At 34.1% G+C, this 27,049-nt stretch overlaps 1 protein-coding gene across 5 annotated transcripts in view; it reads right to left on the bottom strand.

The window, feature by feature from the left end:
* The window catches only part of AP3B1 (adaptor related protein complex 3 subunit beta 1), a 153,228-nt gene that overhangs the window by 64,973 nt on the left and 61,206 nt on the right, over positions 1 to 27,049 (bottom strand). For all 5 annotated transcript variants that reach the window (XR_005255446.1, XR_005255447.1, XM_038125180.1 and 2 more), the window contains exons 11-19: positions 26,965 to 27,036; positions 24,559 to 24,621; positions 23,533 to 23,665; positions 19,950 to 20,059; positions 11,163 to 11,339; positions 5,466 to 5,652; positions 4,403 to 4,533; positions 2,134 to 2,245; positions 626 to 782 (exon numbers count right to left, since the gene is read on the bottom strand). Coding sequence is in view for 3 of the 5 variants with exons in the window: in XM_038125180.1 (XP_037981108.1) it covers positions 626 to 782; positions 2,134 to 2,245; positions 4,403 to 4,533; positions 5,466 to 5,652; positions 11,163 to 11,339; positions 19,950 to 20,059; positions 23,533 to 23,665; positions 24,559 to 24,621; positions 26,965 to 27,036 (1,142 nt within the window). In the remaining 2 variants the exon portion in view is untranslated. The remainder of the gene's footprint in view (positions 1 to 625; positions 783 to 2,133; positions 2,246 to 4,402; positions 4,534 to 5,465; positions 5,653 to 11,162; positions 11,340 to 19,949; positions 20,060 to 23,532; positions 23,666 to 24,558; positions 24,622 to 26,964; positions 27,037 to 27,049) is intronic.

Below are 27,049 nucleotides of genomic sequence, written 5' to 3'. Positions count from 1 at the left end.
AGTCTGCTGGCAGCAGAAAACAAAGTAAAGGGCGATCGTGTCTGCAGAGGCCACTTGCTGACAGCAGTGGAAGAAACAGATTCATACAATCCAAGGTATTAGCCCCAATTACTCAAAATTTTAATGATACTTTAATACATGATAATGCTGTTGATAATAGGCAATCTCAAAAGTGCTAACACTTAAATATCTTATGACCGTTTCCCTTCACAGCCCTTGCCTCTAATATTTGGATCATAATCTTTTTAATATAACATTATTTAGAAAAATCAATTGTCTTAGTTACATAATGGCAAAGTGTTGAAGGACTTAATTTTAGCTCTCAGCAAAATTGCGGCAAAAGGTAATTAAGTGTTTCACACAACTATTTGATCACTTATTCAGCCTCTCAAGGTTACATCAATTTTCAACAAGCCACCCAAGATTTTACTGAAGTCAGAAATTAATTCCAAACATAAGACTAGTCTGATTAATGAAAATATGAACTAGGTTCATACCCTGATATCACTCCTTGGCCAATACATATCCAAAAAAACCTAATCAAAGGCTTGGCAGACTGGTAACAGGAAGAGTGCTTTATAAGCTACTATCACAAAAAATTAAAACCAGACAAATATTTACCTACCTTTCATTGACAGCCCTACATGTTTTCTTAGCAGCACTTCCTTTGCTGTCTGATTCACTGTCAGTTGATTCTTCACTGGGAGAGGAACTCCCACTACTCTCATCAGTGCTGCCTTCCTCTTTATCTTCCTTCTCACTTTCACTGTCAGACCCACTCCCTGAAATAAAAACAACTCTTACAATTTTGATCTAAAGATCTTAAATAATTAGTGTTTTAGAAATCATATTTTGTTTTAAATTAAACAGTGGTTTGGTATTTTAAGATCCAGTTGCAAGCTTTAGTTACCTACCCTGTGCCAAAAGCAGGCAAGGGAACTACCTTCCCCTTATATCTACAAAATTTTGTTAGTTAAAAACCTGTCCTCTTCAGCCTACAGTGTTATACTTTTTCAAATTAGAAATTTGAATAATAAATTAATCACATGTGGATTCTTCAGTTACATAACCCTATTAAGAGCTGGAGATGACCTCAAATTTTCTAGTCTTTACATTCACTCAGCTGCAAAATTATCTTCTCAAACAGTTGCTTAATTAGATAATCTGTTCTTAAATACCCATAGTGACTATGAATCACTGATTTAAACAAATAATTAATTCTGTAATTAATCATATAGTTACCAAATATTCGAATATCTGAAGTGTGTACATACTTCTATTACTTCAGAAATCTCTAATTTAAGTGGTACAATTCTTAAACATTTCTGCATATTTCCTCAGTTTAGGAACTGGAAGGAAGCAGCTCCATGTTTGTATTCTAAGATGACCCTCTTCCATTTAACTAGATGATGATAATCCTTTCAAGTCTCTAATGCCAAACATTTTCTGTGTTTAAGGTCTGGACCTGGGAGAATTATGATCTTTACTACATCTGAAATATACTAACATCTTCTGAAATGGCTGTCCTGGGGAGCTGCTTATCTGACAATAAATGGTAGAACAGTTAAAAGAACCTCTGCTTATTGAACTTGATAGGCAGCTGTTACCCTCTTCATCAATATCCTCATTATAATAAACAGAAAACATAATGAAGAACTTCAGAGAAATAATGTAACACAATTTGCTGAATAAATCTTATGAAAGATTACACAATTAAACAGATCTGGCCATTTATCAGCACAGCAGCACATGCTATCAAAATAATTCTTCACCACCACCAAATTCCAAAAAACACCTAAGATTTAAGGTTCTTGAGAACCAAGCATCTGGGCACTTCTCCTGCAAACAGCTATGTGCTTTCAGTTTTAACTGGAGTTAGAAACTCTTCTTACTCATAATAGAATCCAAAAAGGATAAAAACATCATGCCAGCTTTTTTACCTGGGAAACAAATCAAAAGCTAACTTATTTAACATAGTGAATGCAAATTTCCCCCCCCCCCCCCCCAGTTTATTGAGTTTACACACAGCTCTGGCTTTGTTTGCAATTTTTTTTTTTCTTTTTATGTACCAGAGAGCTCTGAAGACACAGTTTCACAGGCAGTGAAAATACAAGTGGCTTTCCAAACACTTACCTGATGAACTGGTACTGGCAGACTCATCTTCTTCCTCTTCTGATTCAGAGTAAAACTTATCAGTAGGTTTCTCCTTCTTTGGATTGCCTAGAATTCCAGTCCATTCCTTTGCCTGTAAATAAATCTCAGTTTAAGTTTGCTTTTGCAACCAGCAATACAAAAGTATGCACACACATAGAATAAAAACATTCAGAGTAGTGGTATTAAGCTGTTGCTAAACAAATCATCTAAGCAAGTCAAGAGAAGCTATTAAACTTCTCTTACTTTACACAATTAGGAGAACCAGCACTTTGATACATACCTATAAAAGATGAGAGATGTCTATTAAGAAGTCCAGAAAAAGATTTAGTAAGCTAGATTAAAAGCATCAGTAATGATAAATAAATTTCTATGCCAAAAGAACATGAAATCTGAGAGTTTTATTTCTAGATCCAGATGACTACAACTAGAATGAAGATTAAATAATCCCATAATCTTAATTATCCCAAATTTTTTGCAGAAAACAGATGTGGACACTCAAGGTAGCCACAGACCAATTTTATTTTACTTCCATTGCAATTCTCCAAATAAAAGTAGTTTTTTACTACCAAGAGAATGTGAAAATGAGGCAGTATTTCCCCCAGACTTTTTTTTCTTTCCATATACCTCTACGCTACTAGAGAAGCAATGTTAAAATTCAGGACGGGAGAAAAAAAACAAACTGGCAGACAACTCTATCAATTATCAACAGTGTGATACAGGTCTGCCTCATTGACTGATCTGATCTGGAATAAGACTTAAGTTTTGAAATAGGCTCTAACAATGACCTGAAAGGCTAAACAACTCTAGAGAGACATTGGCTTCCTCTTTAACACCAAAAGCTGGTTTAAAATGCCAATAATCTTTTGGATATAAATGACAATTTGCATGTGGATTGCAGCTTAACTCAGCTTTAGTCACATATGCTATGTAGGCACATGCAGTATTAGGGAAACCATAAAATTAATGAAAATGAGATATCCTGCAAAGAAAATACTTGCAAAAAACATGGCTGAAGGATTTTCCTGTTTGCTTTGAGGTTTAAATAGTTGGAGGTGGATTTTTTTTACTATGTTATAAATGGAAGTTATGTCATTTGATCAATTTCCTGCAATACTTTTTGGTATTGGTTTTGGTCTTGTGGATGAAAGCACCTTCGCACATTCTTTCACGCCAACCCTGTCATTTATAATCCTCTGTTTGAGCTGATTATCTAAAATTCTTTCCATAAAAGCTTTCAGAAATTTGTACACAATTAGCACTTTTCCTGAAATGTACATAAGAAGGTAGACACATTACAGTACTAAAGAGAAATGCTTTTCCCACCAGATTGCTGTCCACTGGCTTCTGTAAGTCAGACACATTTTTAAAATTTTCTTGCTCTGTGTGTAACATCTCATAAGCAAATAATTTCATCTATGATTTACTGGGAAAGTTGGCTCATTACCAGGACTGCATTCTTTTCTCTCTGTATCTATTACATACAATGCCATGCCTCCAGGAGCACCATCGGCACACTATATACCAATATATTAAAATTTCAGCTACTGTTCAACAGCTTTCACTGGCACTCCAGTAGGACTCTGGTACCCAACACAAAAATCACAGTTCTGGTACCAAAAGATGACTTTCCCGTAGAGTTTACACTACAGTAACAAAAAGCTATTGCTAGTAGATGACAAGCCCAATGTGTCAACACATGACAAATTCACTAATAGACGACATTTTCCTATCATAAACTTTCCTAATCTTCTTCAGATTATCTGAAATGTAAACCCTCTTCCAAACTCCACACTTCAAAACATACATAATCTAATCCCCTGCAGCTGCTTTTTGTCATTTGTATTACCTTTTTCCTTTTTTTTTTTTTTGTTTAGCCTTAGATTTTTCACAAACCAACCTCTTCATTTCTGACTTTGGTAGTCCAGCTACACTCAATTAACATACTGCAGCAGAGTGGAGATAAAAGATAGGAAATCAGAAGTGAGATGGAGGTGAAAAAAGCCTACTTGCTCCACAAATGAAGCAGAAGTGGCCTACAGTTTATCTACTTTTGTCATTGAAAAGAACTAGCATTAAGCAAGTTTCCAGATGCTTGATTTCTAAGATAAAATAAGCAACAGGGACATTCCCATGCATCAATGGCTTTCAACACAGCCTACAGATAGTATTTAAATACTTGCAGTTTTGGACTAATACTCTGTATTGATGAGTGCCTTCAGCAAAGTTACTTTTAGGGACACTGACATACCGACTCAGCCACGTTGACATTTCGGACAGAGGGGTCAGGTGCCACCTCTGGCCAGTCGGACAGCTCCAGGTACCCAGTGGCTCTGTTGTTCAGTGTGTGAGATAAGGTGCCAAGCTGGAAATGATCCCGATCTATTAAAAAAGCAGGGGGAGGAAAGAAATACACAAACACTGTGAGCTCTACCACAAGGAGCAATCTTAATCAGGGCTAAAGGTAATTGCCATTGTATTACCTCAAATGTCATGGAATAAATATAAACTAGGAAGCTCTTCATAGGTCAAAAAACTGATTTCAGTCCATAGATTACAATAATCTCCCCCATAATGGTCAATAAAAAAGCTAATCAGTCAGTGTGTTTAGAGGTGTTGCTCTGAAATGTAGCTTCTCTAAAAATTACTTTACTGTGAATATTAAGAATGACAGCACAGTTAAACAATCCATATACATGTCTTGGCACAAACACATCCAGAATTTTAATAGTTTTTCTTCAAAATGGAGCTCCTTTTAAAGCTTCAAAACTAGACCTAAGTAAGTATGAAAACTAAAATGCAAATTGTCTCAATAACAGAGTTTTTTAAATTTAGATAGCCTGATAGCCTTTTAATTTGAGAAGACAATGAATATTACCTGCAAAACAACAGGCAAAATACAGACAGAAAATTATTATTTTAGAGAAAAAATATCTACAGTGATTCAATTTATTTCAAATTCATATAATATTTGCAATACTCACATTAACAATCATCTAATAAAGTCCAGGTAAAATCCTAGAGCTATTTTCCTAAATTGAAGCATAGTTTCCCTGAAAAGACATACCTTCTGCTATTTAAATAAAATTTAACATCTACATGAATAGAAATAGATCATTTTGTCAGGGTTTATCATTAGAGAAAATGCACTGTGCGCCTTGCTTGTTGAAAAGCAAGTAAAGAGACCAAGCATCCTTGCATATTAATCTTTTCTATTTGCTAAGTGACACAATTTGTGAGAGTATTTGAAATAGAATAAGCTGCCACATTCCTTTACAAAATGAACATTTACCAAATGATTTTGGCAGTTATACCTTTAAAAGGAGACTCAAGCAATGGGGCAGGTTTCTGTGCCAGAAATATTTTTTTGGCATATTTGCTTAAAGCTCCACTCTTCTCGTTCGGAACAATAAGCTGCCTAATAAATCTTGTACGGTCTCTGATGTCGTAGCTTTGATCATACTTGCCGAGATTTAATACATACTGGGTAAGCAATTTTGTCTGTGGAAAAAAACAGGACAAGAACAGAATACAAGTTATTTATGATTATTGATAACTCTGGATAAACATATTTAAAGAGGTAATAAAAATGAATGGTTATGTCAAACAAATGTTGCTCCACAGGGAATACGCATTTCTAAAGCTGCAAATGGAATTCTGCAGCCAAAGCACATGTCCTCTTCTGTATTGGGGAGGTGAATGCTGAGTACTGAGAAGCAGCCATGTGCTAGATTATTAAACTGCTGAAGTGGAAAGAAAGGCATCATTAAAAAAATAATCATATATGGCAAACCCGCTGAAGGGTCTACGTGAGGATAATGAATGTGGAAATACAACTAAAAACATGGCACTCAAAACTTAATCGGAAAAATATGCAGGACATCAAAACATCAGAGGGTATTAGGAGGCTGGCAAACTACTTCTGCTGAGGTGTGTTTTATGAAGAGATACTGTCCCTGGCATAAGCAGTGTCTGCACTCTGACTGCACTCAGTTACTTTATCCTGAATTATGACCCATTAAAGCAGACACATGAATCACTGAACTGGATTACTGCAAATTATTTGCAGTGCATTTAGCTGTTACTTTTTCATAAAAGCAAGCTGCTGATGCCCTCTAAAAACCAGGATAAAAGACTTCTTCCATTTTTTTTCTTGAAGCTTAAAGCCTTCAGTATTATCAGTCATTTATTTATTTATGTAAGAGCAACTTATACTATCACAGGTTTTTACAGTATAATAACAGCTTCCTAATTTGATGTTTGATAATAACATATCTTTAATGATTTTAATAATTCAGATAATTTTTAAGCTAAGAAAATAATATAAGAAAAGAAGGAGACATAGAAAATAAAAATATTTTAGTGTAACCAGAAGAACAGTGCTGAATAGATCGGAATCCATTAGATGCATTTGAAACATGTACGCCACTTCCTTTATACACAACCACACAGGAAAATGCGCAGAAATTATATACCATCCTAAGGAAGTAAATTTTGGTACTTCAGCTCAGAATAGTTGCATAAGACAGGGTTAAAAATGTATAATAATGAGAGATTTATCTGCTTGATAGAAAGAAGCAACTTGGCATTGTTTATCATGCTATTGCTATGACAATAACACAGTTTCAATCATGTGAGCAGAAAAATATGTCCCAAAAAATCAGTCAATTTTTGTATATGCCATTTGCTAAAAAAACAGTTCAGACTAATAACTTCCAACTTGAGGATGCAAGTCAAAGTTTTTTTCTGGAGATATAAAAATGCTTTTTCAGAGTACTGATTAACTCCTGTAAGTAAGATATATAGTAAACAGAAAACGATTCTAATTTAAACCCCATCAGTGCAACATATGCAAGCATTTCAAAAATAACCTATAGTACCAGAGACTGGAAGAAATTAGTCATTATAAATTAGAATAATATAACAGCATAGTTTAAAAAACTGTCAATTAAATATTTTTTGTTTATTTTTTCTCTCTGATACCCAAGAATGGGTCTGTGAAAAGGTTGGTTGTTTTTTTTGGGGGGTTTTTTTGTTGGTTTTTTTTTTTTTTTTTTTTTGTTAGGTTTTTTGTTTTTTGTTTTTTGTTTTTTTGTGGTTTTTTTTTGTTTTTTTGTTTTTTTGTTTTTTGGTTTTGTTTTTTTTTTTTTTTTTTTTGCCTTGAGGTACTGTCTTAGTTCTAGGAAAGGCAAAACTTTCCCATATGTATTTCACAGTTTATTGGCAGCTAATTCTGTATGAGGGTATAAAATTTTAAACAACTGCATCAGACTGAGCCTACATAATCTGCACTCATGCAGGACTTGCGCTGTTCAATCTAAATGGAATTGGAAGGGAGGGTTCCCAGGTAGCATGCATTAATCTAAATGAGGGATACCTCCTGCAGCCTTTGCCATCACTTCTCCACCGTAAAACAAGACAAGACTCCTCACTGTCATGGCAGAAAGCTCAGGAGAATGGATCATAAAACACAATGATCTTAACCTGCGAATTGCTATAGGGATGGGAAAAGTTGAAGGCCTTGTCACAGTGGGCATTTTTTCAGTGTGTGTTGATGGAATTACAAAAAGAAAAATTTGACAGATAAAGAGTTGATTCTAAAAGACAGCATTTCCTTTAATGGGATAATTTTCTCCATGATCCTCTCTCTTTCCCTCCTCCCTGCTCTGTCCTCTAAAATATCATTTTCATATTGTTCAATACAGATAAATACACAACAAACTTACATGCAAGAATATTCTGTGTCTGCAAGAAGTTTCTTCACAATTATCACATACACTATAGTTTTTATGGAAACAGTGAAGAAATGTAATTTTTAAAATTTTTCTTATGGTAAAGCAAAAAAACACGCAGGAGACCTTTTCTACATGGAAGTAGCTGATAGAAACAATTATTTTTAAATAAAAACAAAAAATAAACTAACAAATGCATGTAAGTTTTTCCAACAAAGGAGTTCTCAAAAGAAGGTGAAAATAATTTCAGCAAGCACACTGATTTGGTGAAACATGACAGATTCTGCACACCATCACTACTTCATAGACTAGTGACAAAGTATTCTGATCTGTGATTTAATACACTTATTATCACATGTCAGTACTTCCTGATACCTCGACATGCATATTATATAGGCTGAATAGAATTTTTTTATCACCATATTGCTGAACCCATTATTATTTTTTGTGCATTTCATTTTGGCTAGGAGGGGTAGGTTTAGGTATTTCTAGAATTCAATCATCCTCCAGCAACATTTCTGGAATTTTCCAGTGACAATAATTCTATTTAAGGATTTAATGCCTATCCTATATTAGCAGCAATTTTTTGGTAGATCTCCACCTGAAAATTTTACAATTCAGGTTTTTCCAACAGATGAGGCTCTACAATGAGAGAGAAACAGTTATCTATCCGCTCCTACACATCATTAGCTTTCAGTAACTTGATTCTTTAGACACACAAGATAAGGCTATTGTGCTAAACTATGATTGACATATCTATTTACACCCTACAACTACTTGGGACTTTTTCTGGTGGGAGTCCTACTACATTAGACAACAGAAACCTATCAAAATATCTTTATTCTTTCTGCTACATGCAAAAAACATCTCAGGCAACTATATGACATATTTCTCTTATATAAGCTATCTAGCACACTAAAGGTTTTATGACCCTAAGTGTTGAAAAAACAAAGCAAGCTTACCAAAAAATACTGACAACCGAAGGGAAGCCTGTTTTTATTACATACCTATCCAGATATAACTGGACCTGAAACTACCTTAAATTATAGGGAAGCCTTTGAAAGACCATGAGGTGATCTCAGGATTTAAAGTATACTTTAAATTTTTTTAAGAAATCTTGTTAAAAATAATTTCTGCGAATGTGTTCACTGTTTCACCATATACTTCAGGAAACTACAAGCAAAAAAAATAATATACTTAGACAAAATGAGTAAAACAAGCATGTCTTATTTACTCCAGAACTTTGTGCTTTTCTCCAAACAAGACTTAACAGAAGTTAAGTCAAGATGAGTTCAACTCGCCTTTCCCTCACCTGGTGAAAGAGCTCTTTTCACCTACTCGGTCAGCATTGCGTGTCTCTTTGCCATTCTGCCATTACTTTTCAATAAAGTGAAATATTATCTTTGAGGTTTTCACAACTACATTAACTTTGGATGAAACTGCTTAATTACTCATAAAATTACTATATCATAGGATATGATATGGAGACAGAAAACACGGGACTGAGGAGAGGTGGACAGACTGACAACTGGGCAAACAAGTCTACAAGATCTGACATCAAATTTTAATAATGAAACTGAAAAATGGCTGAACTTTTTAGGAAGTGAAATTATTCCAGGAAATAATTTTAATACTGAGTGAGTAGAAGAGTTACTCCTGGAATTAATAATGTAGATATAGGAAGAGTGTTGCCAGTCTCTAATGGGAAACCCATGGTATTCTAGTTTGAAAGGAACTTTGAATCAAGCCAAGTCACCAGACATATACTGTCAGAAATTTTATGTGCATACCATGACCACTTGAGATAATAACTTCTTTTTCCACAACCTAAAACTACTAGACGGAAACACCCTTTGATGAAATTCATCATTTAGTAGGCATCTCAGAGACAGTTTCTTCTGCTTTATCATCATTACCGTGTTTGAATAAAGGGTTATGTAGCACTTACAATGATGATTTTAAATGTATTAAGATGTGAAATAAGAAAAAATGAATTACAGAAATCATAATCTCCTTGTATGCAACAGATTTTTGACCAAATATGGTGTGGAAGAATTTATGTGCAAAATTACAAAAACTATATGGAAAATCAGTAAATATAATTCGTTAAAAGAAGACAGTTCAGATAGTTAACCCCAATATCTTCTCATCTCAGCCAGCATTTTCTTTAAGATGAGCACTGCCAGAAAGAAGTCACCTTTTATTACTGCCCCATTTTAGATTGTATAAGCAAAGCATTCATTCACTCCTATCTGAATGCATGCAAGGACAGTTAATCTCCCACACACCCTACAAAATAAAGCCTTCGACAGATCATGTCTGTAGTTGCATATAACTATCAAGGAACAAGAAGACATCACAGTTGCAGAGATGCAAAATCCTGTGTTGTGCAAACTGTTTTAAAACAAAGAGGTCTAGCAGCACAGGAAAGTGTATATATCTGACAATGTATTTCTTCTACATTTGGAAAAAAAACTTTGATTTTACAATCTTTTACAGCAATAGTTGGATTTCCAGTGAAAAATTAGTGTCAAAATGCTACATTCCATAGTCAGTGATAGGATTCATTGTGCTGTCACTTAAGAAGAGTGAGGCACCTGGCACCTCTCATAGCCATTGTTTTCAGCTGCTTGGAGATCTAAGTTCATGTCTTTGTGTTATTTGACATTTTTAGATTATTTTTACTACTAGAGATATAAAACTCATCCAGTCCCCAAGGTAAAAGGAAATAGGAAAAACTAAATCAAACCAACCAACCAACTAAATAAATCAAAAAAAAAGAGAAACCCGTCACTATCTTTAAAACAAGCACTGTTGGAAATACAAAACAAGGCCTATTACTGGCATTTCCTTTTAGATATCCTGAACAAAAAAGTGAGCAGCTTCTTGTTCAAAATGACAGCATTTTCTTCAAAGTTCTGGTTTTGGTTTGGGAAAACATTAAATCACATCAGCAAAATCTCCTACCTGGTATTACTAACACAATTTACAGATCTTCTCTATTTATGTGAAGTAAAAAATGTCACAATTTCCGAAAGATAGATACAAAAAAATAGTTCATCTCGTCACTACATTCACATTTATGCTCCAGCACACACTTAAAGACTCATGGTTAGATTTAGTCTATCATATTTCTTGAAAACATATGTTCAGCTTTTCTTCATAGAATAATATGGACTAGGTTTGGTTACTTATATAGTAGAAATCATTATTGATCTATACAGACTGTACAAAACCTGCCATGACTCTAAATACAAACAATACTGAGTTTAGGCTTACCTGCTTTGAATTTGTTAAGTAGAGTTTTGCACCCAAATTTAAGATCTGCAACTTTACAAGGTCATCTTCATTCGTGAAGCTCTTGGCTGTCTTCCTCAGAACATCAGGTGCGATCTTTGGAACCCGTTCACAGTACTCGCCAATGAGCCAGAGGATGCTGGCTCTAGCTACTGGAACCTGAGAAAACATTGAGCACTCAAAGTTAACAGAGTCACAAAGACTACTTGCATACTTGTATGCGTCCTTGTTCAATAACAAGTTAAACAAAATACTATTTAAAGACAATTGCCATACAAGTTATGCAGTGTGAAATTAAATACAGCCATTGTGGAAGACTGAATATTCATAGAAATGTAAGGTACTGATTCTGATCCAAAACTCATGCCTTGCAGGTTGATGATACAGAGGCACACAGAAGTGACATTTTCACAGTACAAGCTGATGAGATCCAGGAACACGGCCCAAGCCTTCAACATGTGGTTGTGAATTCCTGCTACCAGGTTATGGTTAACACCACAGGTTATGTGTAAATGAAACAGAGGTTTGTGTGGTTTTTTTTTTACTATATTCATACAGAAATAATACAGCTTTCAGAAATCATGCCTATTCTAGTTAAGAAGCATATGGATTTCTTTATTACTAGCTTTCCTTCATTTTTGTTCAGAATTTTATTTATGACAATAAGATTTGTATTTTTGCAAATGTCCAAGACTAGTTGAACTCAGAATATCGGTGAAACAGAAGTTCAAAAATGCAATTCACAATTTCTGAATGGGATCTACCATCTTAACTGAAACACATTGACCCAAAAGTTCACACAGGTCTTACCATTTTGGAGCTGCTTAACAGTATCACTGAAATAACTGCCAGTAGTAGCTTTTAGATGATCTCCCAGTCTATGATGCCAAGTTTAGAAGCACAGCAATACCAAAAACAGAGGGAAGACAAAATGGAAAAGCACAGAAGGAAACAGAAGCTCATGCTCCATGCAGTTTAGATAGAAGCAGTTAAGATTTAAATGAAATAATATACACATACTCTTTTAAAAGGTGAGCTAGGCTACAGTACCTGGTGGTCAAGTTAAAAATTACATCTATGTTACATACATCCCTTGAAAACATTTTACTCCATCCTTGAGTAGAAAGAAGAAAGAATGCAATGAGAAAGTTCAGAAGCATGTCTTGTATAGTGTCTACAGACTGTGGTGCTCTAAGATTCTCTACAGACTCTTGTTCAACAAATGTTGAAATGTCAGGGGAAAGGCATAACTGTTCTAGTCTATCAAAAACTGACTGTAATTCAAAAAAAAGAAAAGTTTCCTAAGCAATTTCACCAAACTTTATTGCTTTTTCTGAAAGGATCAGAAAAACTCATACTAACATTTTTCATTAGTCCTTACACTACACAGTGATCTTTATTAATAAGCTTATACTGACAGCAGGGTGAGTTTTGCCTTGGATAAGATTCACAGGATATATGTGCTTTAGAAATGCAGCATTGTTGTTCTCAAAGTATTAATTCTTAGTAACTTTTATATATGCTTTAATTGCCTTTCCACCATGTCTGTTATTAACATATGAATATCTATTTCTCAGAATTACAATGGGAACATAATATTAAGTATCTTACTCATTAATCTCGTAACATTTGAAAGTACTACTTATGAAAGTATATTCTAAAAGGGTAAAATGGACTACTAAGCCTACTAAAGAAACACTAATCATGTTCACAATAATTTTTAATGATTAAATGAGCTCCAAAAAGTTTGGAAAAAACTCTGAATTAAGTCAACTTGACAATATTTGCCTCTGTACTTGACATGGTTGCAAACATATGCCAACGAAAATATAAACAGGCATGTCAGGGGGAAAACAAAGGACTGCCTCCATGGAAAGAAAAAGTACATAATGGATAAACAGAATAGAGTCTAACAACAACAACAAAAAGTCCTGTAAGAGATAAAGGCCAATTCTGATTCTGGAAGAAATTTAAGATAGAGGTAACATAATATGTTGAGAGTGGTATAACACAGTGATTTAACATATATAGATATATGTAAATACAGGTCAAGATACAGATGAATTCTTTAATGTGAGTTGACAGAAAATTAAATAGCCTTGGAATTTACACTATGAGAGAGACGAACAAGCTACTGAACAACTGCTATGTATAAAAACTTTAAACGCAGTCAGAGTATGTTCATCTACAAAATGGTAAGTCTGATGCCATTACTGTGCACTGATTTCAAAAGGGAAAGAGGTTATTTCTAATGTTCCAAAGGTTACACTGCATTAAGACCTCACACCCAATCTATTATTTTAAATTGGGCTAAAGAATAGTAATTGAGTGGTACATTAGATTTTCCAGTATTGGAGCAGTTCAAGTTGCCTACTGTACAGATAGATACCTCTAAATAAGAATATATAGGCAACTTCAGATTTCAGTTATGCTAGATTTATTTTTCTAAAATATTTCATTACAGACTTGTTAAAATACTAAAATGCTACAAGAGATCACCAAGTACCATAGTTTGGGCAGCAGCCTATCAGAAACATTCCTTTTCATATTGTTGTCTTTTTATAAAGCAAACATAGCTCACAGAGCACATCAATTTCAGAAATACCATTAATAATGATATGCAAGTATCATTCTTGTATTTTCCCAGTCAAGTCCAGGACTACACTTTAAAACCACTATTAAATGTATTTAAATATATTTAAATAGTGTGCATTTAAGCACAGTGTTTTACTCTTCAAGTCTTTTTTCTAGTTTCTAAAATAAATTTATTAGAGTAATAAACTAATTTTACAATGCTAAATAATTAGACTAAACAATGCCTCATTTGAAAAATACTGACAATGGAAGACAGAAATTTCTTGTGAGAACCTGCCTTTTAACCAGGTGGTTAGATTACTATGTAAATACTGCATATATATTAAACACAATTTTGTGCCACAAGAATCAATACCAATTAGAGACTTTTTGAATCAAGCCCTGAGCAGAAGCCATTTTAATGAAAAGTGTACGTTGAACCGATGAACCCAATGTTTCTGTGTCACTGGATTCATTTGAGGTCAAAATCACACAATATTTTCAGACTTCTTTTTCCCTGTTTAAGGCTTCCAGTTCTCAACATGTAGTATCAAGTGCGTGATCCTACAGCTGTTGTTTCCAGGGTACTCAAAACAGCAAACAAGAAATGAAGCCCCTTCTAGACCTTCACTGCCTTTTTCAGTATAGCTCAAGTAGGGACCTTGAATTGACAAAAATGCAGGAAATAATACTTTCATTATTCAGCCCTGCTCTGCATTATCCTCAAAGGCAAACAGGATTGTAAATTACTTTGCCTGATGTTTCATTCCATATGGCTCGAGCAAGTGATTAAGTGCACTTTTTAAGCCTTTAGTACCAGGAGGCAGTTTCTAAAGCCATTTCAACCCATTACCTGTCTCAAGGAAAATAAGTAAATGGTTACAAAAGAAAAACAAAAAACCAGCCAGACACTCCCCTCAAACTAAGACTCTGGTTACTTACAGCAATTAGAGAAAGATACCATAAAGACTTTACAGATTGCTCTAAGCAGCACAATTGAAAAACTATTGAAAAGTAGTTCAGCCCTCAATATATTCACACAAAATGCAAGGGTAAAGTACAACTTAAAATCACAAGTTTTGGTTATTCACATCTGTCACAAAATGAGAGATACTAAAATTGCAAATGGGGCGCAATTTTCTGCATCCAGGAGAAAATTTGCATAGCTAGCAATTTTTTTAAATTTTACTTGGAATCAGAAATGGAAAGAGGGATAAACTTGATTTGAAATGTCAGACTGACAGCAAGAAGAAAAGGTACCCAGGAAAGAATAGGAGCAAAAGAGAAGTATTCATTTTTTGTTTTCAAATGGTAGACCTTCAAGGACTCCTCTATTCTTTGAACTTCTACATATAAAATTACTTTAAAACAGAATTTTTACTGGTGACTGCATCTCTTATACAGTGTACAATTTTTTAAAAAACTGTTTTATTCAAGTTCAGTGTCCCTGGACACAATGTCCCAGTGGCCACATATTCCTCTCAAATTCTTAAAAAACACATAGATATCAGAGTCAGTAAAAAAAATTGTCAAATTATGAGAATTATTTGTCAAATCATTACTAATAAAAAAATTTAAAAAATACTTATTAAAGTAAGAAGATAAAAGAATGTGGCTAGAATCTGAAGCTTGCAGAACTGAAACACATACAAATATATGGATGTCATAGTTTGTGATACCTTCCCTACCCCACAAGAAAGGAGAACTAAATTCAAGAAAGCAAACTGCCTGTTTTGTGAAGCCATATCAGAAACAGAACTATGAGGAGTATTTATGTAAGACTAGGAAGTCAAGTTTGTTATCTGTGTGAACAGAGCAGTGTTATAAACTATCTGTCCACTACTCTTGCAATAGTAATCCCAATCCAAAACAGTAAATAACACTTAATTACATTCATAAGTGACGTAATTTTCCTTGCATATTAAGCTCCTAAAAATTACACATCCCTATCTTATTTTTGCTCTGTATTTGGAATGCCTTATCCAATCAAGAAGTATTTCTCCTCATCTCTAGATCAGAAAACTCTTCAGACATTTTTAATATTCTTGCTCATATTCTAGAACGAACTAGGAATAAATCTGTAATGAAAAACAAGAATGTAAGAATTCACCAGCTATCAAAAGAAAAAAAAACTGCCTTAGTAGTACTGTAAGAGAAAAGTCACACTGGAAGTCAAGATTCCCATCAACCAGATAGTAGTCCTTACAGAATACAATGTACCATAATAAATAATTTTTCTAAAAAATAAAAAGCAGAAAGAAATTTGGGGACTACTGGTCTTGGAACATTAAGAAGAGGATGCAAGAACATATTCTACACATACTGATGAATTCCCAAGGTATTTCTAAGGAAAAATACATCTTGGAATCATGAACATTTTCAGACAGTTGTTGAGCTGTTAAGTCAGTGTTTTGCAGAAGTCAAAAGGCAAGCAACACCAAGAAAGCGAGACAAAAAGCACAAAACAAGCAGTATCACTACGTCATTGTATAAGATTTCTCCAGCATATCTGACCACTGGGTACACTTCTGGTCACCCTACTTTAAAAACCACACATAAGGAAAAGGCAAAGAGAGGAGGGAATAGTTTATCAGAGACATGGAATATGAGGAGAAATTGGAATTTTCAGATTAGTAAGCATGGTGATGTGGACAGTAAGCAGAAGTTTTCAGTAATTGGATGAGAAGATATACTGGAGGTGCACCACAATGAACTCTTAACTTTAAAACTCTTTACCCAAAGCATCAGATTTTGCTGCTGCTGGAGTTGAAACTCATAAAACAGGTTTTGAACTGACCCTTGCTTAAATGGCTCCTTCCCATAAGTATATTTTTAAAACTTCTGTCACTAGAAAAGCTGTATACATAAAACTAATTAAGCCTACCTCAGAGTGCATACCTAACACAAATGAGCATTACTGCAACCTCTGGCTCACAGTTTTGCAAGTCAATAAATTGCAAAGCATGACAACGTTATTAACACATTGACAGCTAAATGGAAATGTTTTCTGTGATTTTTAAAATTGGAAGTAAAGAGATCCAATTATTCTCTTGTTTAATGTCTTCAGGACACCACCACACATGTAATTCTCTATTACAGCTTTTGAAGAGTGTGAGGAAAGGAGGCTGGAACACAGCTAGATCAAAGTGTACTATGCACAGGTCTAAGAATTCAGCAAGTATCATACATAAAATATATCTCATAGATCTTTGCCTGGGCATATGTGGGATAAAAGTTTAAGGTACAAATGAAAACACACAAAAGTAAAGGAACAAAAATAACCACTATTTTCAGATATGTAAGAAATAATGAATCAAAGGACAAACTGAAACAGACCTAGTCTTTATCATAATTTAGAGACAGTGATCTACAAGAGTTCAGTATTTTTAAGTGAACTTCCTAATATTTCTTATAGTTGGTCTTACTATTTTTCATATATGGTCTTAATATTTAGCTTCTTATTTAGTTTTTATTTATTTTACAAGGCAAAATTGTTATATTCTAAATATCTCTATCCCACCCTTTTCTAAATGGCTTCTGTGGATGAGAACAAGATGAGAACAAGAAAAAGTAAATTTCAGTTAAGTAAATGACCTTAAAAAAACAGTGCTGTGAAAGATTTTCAAGCACCTTAACACTGCCAATCACAATCCCAGGCTAGCACAAGTGAAATTTATAACAATATCAATGAGAAAAAAATTAGGCACAAAATCAAAAGTCTATTCCACGGAGTTTACAACAATTTTGCTTATTTTAGTGGCTGTTTACCATTGACTTAAACTAAATCATGACAGAACAATCAAAAAGCTTCTTTTTTCCATATGGGCTTTTTGATTTAATAGTATTTAATTCTGTTAAGAATTTTCTCTTCATGCTTTCATCTGTGTAATACCTAGTACTAAATTAATTTCAACTCTAAAATGCAACAAAGAATTTCTTTGTTCACGTTCCCTCATCCTTCAGTTTCAAGTCCATTCAAACCCATGTTTGGCTGCTTTTCCTACATCCAAATGCAAGAGTCCTCTAATAACAGGTGTATACTCCTGTACAGACCTATAGGGTAGGTCCTCTATATTTCAATCCTAATACTTCACAACAACATAAGAGAGGCCAAGGAAAAAACCAAAACCAACCAAAACGCCAAAAAGCCCTGTGCAAAGTAAGTATGTACACGTGTGCGTATGCACATAAGTATGCATATCGTTTGTCAGTGCAATAATGGTCAGGAATCCTTGACAAAATCCAAGGTAATTGTGTTATGTCAACTCACAACCACTATAGCCATAGTAAGATCAGTGTTTAAAGTACAAGTGCAGATGTCAGGAATTTCAGTAATGCTATATTAGGTATTGACATCTCAAACTAACATTCCCAGTAATTAAATACTAATTCTGAAATGTATACACTTATCCTTTACAGAAGTAAGGAGTTAAGGGTTTGGACCAGCTGATCTTTACAGTTTCCTCCAAACCCAAATCATTCTGTGAAGGAATACATTTATTTTCAGACATAGTAAGGGCAGTCAGAAAAATGATACAGCATTCAAACTTCTTAAAAATGTATTCTTTAATTCAAAGTCTTGAGCATACCAAGAAAGGTATGTATGTTGAAGTTATCATTTAAAATGTCATAGAAAGATGCAAAAAAATCACCTTGGAGAATCTACAGCTGCTTGTAGGTTCATGACTACATGACTGCAATTCTTGACCACCCCTTCTTTATTCTTGAATAAAAGCCAGGGTTCAGAATCAGATTTTGATTTTTACTTTATTCCAATGATTGCTCTATCCCACAGACTATTCTCCTACCACTTAACATTTTCTGATATCCTGCACAACCTCATATTGGAAAGCCTGAGAATGTTGAAGTAGTTTAAGTACGGCATGTCTTCTCCCCAACCCCGGTATTTGACTGAAAAAAGGATTTTCTTTTCCACAAAACTTAGAGTATTTACTTGAAAGTATTAATTGTATAAAATAGCTAAGAAACTCTTCTAAGTTTTAAACAGTATATTGAGAGAAGTAACTATTTTCTCTGGTAGAGTATGTGGAAATAAGATGCCAAACTCATTTGGTAAGGTGGCAGAACATTGTTTTTGAGATTGTAATATCCTATCAAAATACTGGACAAATTTTCTGAAAATACAGGCAATTATTATACATGAGGTATTACTTACTTTGATATGTAATTAGCAACAGTATCTTATTTTGTATGAGCAATTCAGTAGAATTTATTTTCTTTATATCAGTTGCAAACTGATCATCTGCTCTTTGCAGCCAAAGATTTATTTAATTTTTCAGTTGGGATGAATCAAGAATACCACCTTTCTTTTTCTTTTAATACTCCAAACTTTGCTGAATTCAACTATGGAGAAATGAAGGTTCACTGATTTAGAAACTGCTCTATTATGAAAACATACGTAATTTTCTGAAAATCAAGAGTTAAATACGTAATTTTATGAAATTAAACAGTTCTCAACAGAAAAATAATAGTTGACAGATCAAAATCTGACACCTTTGGTTTAAGATATAATAGATAGCTACTAGATGTCATACCTACACTCTAATTTAGGACAGATCACTAAATGTTTTATCAATTTCTGGGCCTGTGAGGAGAATTTGGGAACTAAGTATTTGCATACCTAAAGGTCAATTAAGTCTAAAGACAGATAATAGGGAATAATTCAGATTTTAATGTTAAATACCACAGAATCTCAAATACCCAGAAGATAAAAATGCAACTTCAAGACACTGCAACACACTCACAGCAGCATGCCTGATACAATGGAAAGGTCACGTAATTTGGGGAAAAAGGTTTGAAATAAAAGTTTCAAACTCCACTCCAGATCACAAAGACAACTGGCTAGTAATCCTTAAATTAACTCATGATTTTCATTTCAATTTACCCACTCCACATTCTAAACTTGCTATTCATCCTGGAGTAACAGTACTAGCAATATTCAGCATTTCCAGTGATCTCTTTAAAAAGAGCTTCCCAGACACAGGGCACAAACTGGAGCCATCTCATAGCTTCTACTTCCTTTTCATTAAGATCATGAAAAAAAAATAATGTAAAAAAGAAATTATTTTGCATTTCTCTCATATACCTACTTCCATTTGCAGCATAAATTCGAAGGAGATAAAAATCTCATTATCAGTTGACAAGGCAAATAAGAGTGTGTGAATAAATACTCACTGTAATGTTATCCAAGAGTTTGGCCATATGCTTAATAATTTCACCATGGTGTGCCGGCTGAGTTTGCAGCAGTTTCTTAATGACAACAACACTTTCAGCAACTACAATTTCTGTTTTAGACAAAACAAATTATTAATTTTAGAAGCATTTATGCAGAAGAAAAATCCATAAATAATTGATTGTAAAAGACGTAAAAGCTTTCCAAATACACTTTGCATAACTGAATTACATTAATTTGGTAAGAAAGAGGTAAATTGTTCTACTAAGTAATATAAGTTCAGCTTCCTGAATCACGTTACAACCAGCAAAAAGAGGACACAAACACTCCAAATGTAAAATTACCAACCTAGTATATATTGTATGAAACTGCTTTTTAGTGAAGCTGCAATTCAGATTTTTCCTATAAAATTGAGAAACAGTGTAAAAAAAATCTGACTTTCATTAAGATTATGCATATTCAAAAGTAATTTGCAGTCTGCAATGGGAATAAAAATGCTTGCATTATAAGCAACAGCTCATTCATACGCTAGAGAACTATCTAAACATCTCCTTTGCATTTTTTCTAAATGCAAAGAATGTTTCTGTATATAAACAGTTTCTCTCAGGTCTGTAACCTAATCTCTACTACATTCAAATGAAGCTTCTAAATAGCAAGCTGTTGCAAGAACCATGCCAAAGTCATGCACTGGAGTGCTTAACTACTGCAACAAGTAACATTCACAGCCTGATCAACCTGTATGAAATGTGCAATTTTTGAAGCTAAAGAGACCCCACATGAGCAGATGCAAGCTTCCATGCAAGAGAAAACTCATGTGAGGAAAGATGAAGAAGTCTAACTACCATTCGTTAAACAGATGTATTCCTGCATTTCTGTGTGAGTTGATTTGACACATGGACTATTCATTCAGCAATCAAGCATGCTCCAGGTTCAATAGAACAGTATGGGGCAGAGATGTCTAAATTTTGGAAGGTTGTAGGGTTTTCTTGTTGTTTCGGGTTTTCTTGAGAAAGCAAACTTCTTTATGGAGAAAGGCTTTCCAAGAGCTCTGAGCATATCATTATGTCATATGCCTCTGAAATGCTTAGATTTTAGCTTGTAGCTTTTTGTGTCAGCTTTTATTTGACATGACATCTGTCATTTTTCTAGACTAACTTCTTGAAGCAAGGTTAACATCTCAAGGTCTTGCACAATCCTACAGATCAATTAAATTTACACTGTATTTTGCCAGATATTAAAATAGGAAGCCAATTCTTGAAACTTGAAAATGACAATCTGGAATATTTATAGTGGGGAACATTGGAATGGCAATTTTCATCATTCAGTATTTTGTGAAGCACTGAACAGTTAAGAAAAATAAAACTGAACCCAAAAAAATTAGTGCACATGAAGTCATTATTATAAACACTTGTTGACAATGTAAAACTGACTATGGCAATATCAACTGCAGCAGACATCACCATAGGAACTACTTTCACGCTATCTGTGGAAGCAAATTTAAAGAAAAGAAACCAGAATAGTAAACAATTTGTTATCACAATTGTAAACAATTGTAGACTAGTATGGTTATTTTACAAAAGTCTAGATGCTGGGAAAAAAAATACAAACAAAATCAAAATGCATTTGTATCAGAATAAGGACTGACATAGTCATACTCTGTGAGGCTTACATTGTGCACACACAGAGGATACCAAAAATCAGCAGAAATAAAAGAGAAACACTTAATGTTCAAAACCATAATAAACTCCAGCAAAATACTAGAAGGGGAAATAAAACTAGCATTCTGTATGTGCAGTAAAACAATTTAAAAATATAACACCTACTAGTATTATCAAAGAGGAAGTCCATACAAGACAATGATAAATGAACATAAGAATTTTGAAACAGTCTAAATCATATCTAAAGGATTACAAAAAAGTAAATTAAATTCTTAAAATAAAGACTGAAAATCACAGAAAATCTGATCAGGAATGCCATTATCAATAAAGACTACATAGGGTACCAGCAGTTTGAATTTTAAAGTCATAGTAAAAATCTTAGTTTCCTCTAACAATTTTGAAGCCATGTGGAATTGACTAAGCAAGACAATCTCCGAAGACCCTGCAGCCTGACAATTCCCAAAAACTTAAAATACACTTAGTCATACAGTGTTCCAGTTTGCCAAATAATGATGTACACAAAAAAATTAACAATACAGCAGACAGTAAATTGCAGAACTAATTAAAGACTTCTTCCATAATTCAGAATTCGGCTGCATTATAACAGAACCTTAGAAAATCATCTCAGCATGGAGTATATTACCAGGGAACATTCAAAAAGTAAATTCTGAAACACAACATTTGAAATAATTAATGTTACATCAAATTTTCATTCACTTACATTAACCCACCCTTGTAGCAACTAAAACACACAAGTGAAGACTAATTTATCGACAGTTTATAAGTTGTATAATCACTTTTTCCAAAAGCAGCAAAATTACAACTGGTTTTGGACAGGATGCCATTTTGGTGAGTGCTCCTTCCCCAAAAACATTCAAGGTCAGGTTAGATGGAATTCCAAGCCACTTGGTCTGTGCAACATGTCACTGCCCATGACAGAGAGGCTGGACTACATGAAATTTAAAGGTCCCTTCTAACTCAAACCATTCTGTTATTACGGCTACTAACAATGCTATTAGGGTTAAAAACAAACTAAAAGGCCATCACTACAGCTAATTACCCAGACAAACATAACTTTCTGCTTCTCAGAACTAGCCAAAGTTACCTTGTTAACTCTTCCATCCTTGTAACATCAATAACAAATCTCAGATACACGATTAATACATATAAACTGGATGCTATAAGTTGCCTTTCTTTTATGCCATTCTAACAGTAATTTGAAGAGATATGTACTAGTTACCAGATGTATTAACACTTCCAGTAATTTTATGACTTGTGATTTCATATAGAAATTACTGACTTCTTATGAAATAAGACTGTCATATTCATTGGTAACTAGTAAGAAAATACAATATTATTAGGTATTGACTTACCGTGCTGCTATATCCTCTTTGACTTTATCTGCTCCTTGTTGTGTTCCCTAATGATTTGAAACTTTGTTTTGCTATCCAAAAATTACAGAAGGCTATAGTACAAAACCACGCCACATTTGGGGCCATTTATCCTAAAACTATTTAATATGTGTTTTTATTTAGGCATTGATGCACTACAGAAAAAAAAAAAAAATCCAAGCTTTCAGCACCCTCTACAGGCTAACTGCTTTGATGCAACTTAGCTTGTAACTAACTATTGCTACCTATGAAAATCTAACCAGTACACTTCAATAATCACAGTATTTTAAGAAAAAGTAGGTAAACATGTAATTGAGGGCCACAACGAATTAATTCTCTATCAGAAGAGAAAATAACTACTCAGTGAATACCAGAGCCTTTGGAAGAATTTGGAAGAATTTTTATCCAGTTGTCAGCCAAATTCTTATAGATGTCAATTTTCACTTCTTGATGTGATCTGAAGCTTTGTGTGGTTCTCTCTAAGAAAACATTTCATGTTATCAGCTATCCAGAAAACGAAGAGAACCTTAGCTTACCATCCCTGTTGGACAGCAAACAGACGAGGCCGTTAAGGCATGTGTCAGTCACTTCGGTGATGTTAGTTGCGCATCTGCCTATAGCCTGAATCGTAGCTGCAGCAAACTGCTTGTCTTGGCTTTTCACATAAGTCTAAAGAAACAAGATTTTTGTTAGTCACTATGTAACTCTTGTCAAACAAAGACTTACCATATTATTCTCATGAGGCAAACATACTGTATAATAAATTAAACTTAGAAAGCTACAATGAACATTAGAAGCTATAATTTTTCACCTCACTGTCACTTGTAGAACACATTTTCTTGCACGCTTTGGTCACCCATGGACATGCAAACCTCTGATTTCAAGAAAGCTTGGGGCAGGGGGCTGTTACCCAAAAATTGCCATTAGTTTGTGTGCAAGGTTGGAGGAGTTGATGAGCTCTCTCTTCAGAGAGGTTTCAGTTCAATTAACTAGGAGCATCTGTGAAACTATGAACAACCTACCTGCCTGAGAACCAGTACCTTTCACAGAAATCCAGCCAGAGAACTGAAGCAATGCAAATAGATGTCACAAGCAAAGAGGAAAGAAAGGACAGACAGTGTTTCACGATATAGGCAGAAGATCTTGCTGACACATAAAGATACTGGAGACAATAAACACAATTTCATCAAATGACTTATGGAAATGAGGTTTGGCAACAAATGGCCAAATACTGTTAAAATAAGACCCTGTCATACAGTGACTTATTGTGTCAGTCAAGTTGCTGGAATTTGTGCTTAAGAATATGGAATGATTGAGTTTTACTCATCACTTTTTTTCTTTCCTTTTTTGGTAGCTGGAAGGAGAGAGAGAAACAAAATATTTGGATTCCTTTCTGTATACAAGTAGCTCCTTTATCCATTATGGTATGAGAGGCTTTAATTTCCACATTTGGAATATTTTATCCTCAAAAATACTTAAACTTGAAAAATTTAAGCCTAGGAGGAACATCTGACAATGGAAAAGAGATCATAAATATAAAAAGAATACACTTTGGCACAAACCTGAAATTCTCGAAGCAGAGTTGATATGTTGGCTTCATTTGCTAAATTTGTTATGATTTCAAGCTACAAGGAAAAAACCCAGACACATTGTCAAAAGTTAAAATAAAATATTATAAACAGTACCACATGTACACTACACTTTTATTGTATATAAAATATATATTAAAAATACCACTCAATAGAGTATACCAGATATCAGTACCAACTGGTACCACCATTGCGCTCAGGAAGCATATTTTCCTTGCAAGTACTTACAAAGTCTACAAAGCAGGACTCTGTGTTTCAGTGATGCATTTTTCATGAGCCTGAGCTTTACTGTTTCATTGCATATCAAATGGGCTTGAACTACTTCTGTCAGCTTTTCTATACAACACACTTTAGCATATAAGAACCACACAATAGTATAAGAAGAAATAACAGAAGTCACAACTGCATCAGGGGAGAAATAAATTGGCCATTATATTCAGATGAATTGTAATAAAAAACCTTTAAATTCAGGAATTAAACATTTGCATCTGTGAGATTCCTCAGATCTTGTTCAACACCAACAACATCAGACCCTGGAATCCCTCCTCTTTGTTTCTGGTGAACAAAAGGATGATATACAACACTTGGCATATATTGTTAAGATGCTATGCTTCCAGGCTGTTTCAACTTTGAATGAAGTAAACTGAAAACACAACCCTATCTGTCCAAAGGGAAGTCATGCCTCAGAAATATGTTGGTATTTTTTGACTTGGAGGCATCCAGAAAAGGATATTCAAATTATATAGTCCACTTGTACTTCAAAACAATTTCTTAAGACAAATCACACAAGGCTCTTAAAGATATGTATCTAGAATAGCATAGAAAGCAAGAGGATAAATGAAAAAGAGAAACATGCAAGAGAAAAGGAGATTATTTTATAGTAGAGGGTAGCTATCAACAGAACATCAAAAATATCTTCACTGGCCTTTTCCACATATGAACTGTGAAAGTAAGAAGACAGGTGACAAAGTTTTCAACTGATGCTACATTTTTCCAGGATATGAAGACAAAGGCTGACTAAGAAAATCTGTGCAAGGGTTCCGAATAGTAGAAGTTTTAACTGTTCAGAAAACTACGGACTCTGATATGATGACAACTAATTATAACTGAGAATTTGTGATTAAAATAGGTTACTGTGAAAGCTCAATGCTAAGCTCAATGCTAACCAATGATCAAAAAAGCAAACTTGATGTTGGAAAAGAAAAAGAAAAAACAGAAATCCAAACAGCACAGGAGATAAATTCTAGGGCACTCCTACATATTAATTATGGCCATGGGTCTCACCATTCTATTTTGAAATAGGTAGGCTTGAACAACAGACGTAGAAGAGGGAGAAAACCACAAGATTTTTTACGTATGAAAAAGTTTAGGGTCTTCTAAATTTTTAAGCCATCATGAAACAAATGAAACAATGAAAGGACAAACCACAATTTCTACTTCTCCACCTCTTCTCCAATATATTATCAATTAATATGGGAATTGAAATACATAAACTTTCTATTATTTTTGGACTGACTATTCTTGGATAACATTCCTCACAATATTTCTAAAATGTAGAGAATATCTTTTTGCTTCCAACTGCCTCAAATTTACTTAAGTCTTATTGTTGGTATAAAATACAAAAATATATTTATTTTCCATGTAAACATGATAGTTTTGGCATAGCCATCTTGTACTACACTGCTCTTGCACATATAAGTGCAATATGCATGTTAACAAAGATAAGGAAAAAATAGTTTCTTTCAGAAAACTACCTTCAACTCCTAAATATAAGTGCCTATGACAATCTAAAGCAAAACAAGAGAAAAGGCACATAATAGTAGACACTTTTTTAGCCATTGTTTTGTCAAGGATTTCACATTTGTTAAAGCATTACTACAGAGAAAACAACAAGACAACAGCTGAAAACATGCATTGAGATGTGGCCTTGAGGAAAGCCTAAAGTACTTCTCCTGTCAAATGCTGACTTCAAAGAAAATTTGGGACTCAAATGCTGCCCCATTTTGTACAGAGGAACAGATTTAAACTCTTTTTAACCTAACAGTATTAAAGACTCTTTTCTTCCCATGAAATAGTCAACTCTCAATGTTAGAATACCTGGTTGAAAAAAAATTATAATGCTCTCTATCACTGAAAGGTCCTAAAAGCTCTAGTGGAAAATACAGCCACTCTTCCACCTGCAACACAGTAACACAAACTTTCAGATAGCCTGACAAGCCTGAAGGCTCCTTGTGGACTTAACTAAAGACCTCCATACTTAGTGAGATAAAGAAACAGCACAGAATGACCTGTGTCATATCAGTGAAAAACATTTTACCTTTCTGTTGCAAACTGCTTAGTTCAGCAGTATATAGAAAAATTTGCCTTTAATAAACTCACCTTGAGTGTTTTGATCATAGTTGGATCAGTTGATCTAACATAGAAACTCTTCAGATAAGGTTCAAACATGCCCTGAAAATCAGAA

This window comes from Motacilla alba, chromosome Z, assembly GCF_015832195.1.
Source record: "Motacilla alba alba isolate MOTALB_02 chromosome Z, Motacilla_alba_V1.0_pri, whole genome shotgun sequence".
NCBI lineage: Eukaryota > Metazoa > Chordata > Aves > Passeriformes > Motacillidae > Motacilla > Motacilla alba.
Note: the sequence above shows the minus strand (reverse complement) of the source record. Positions and strands in the feature narration are given on the sequence as shown.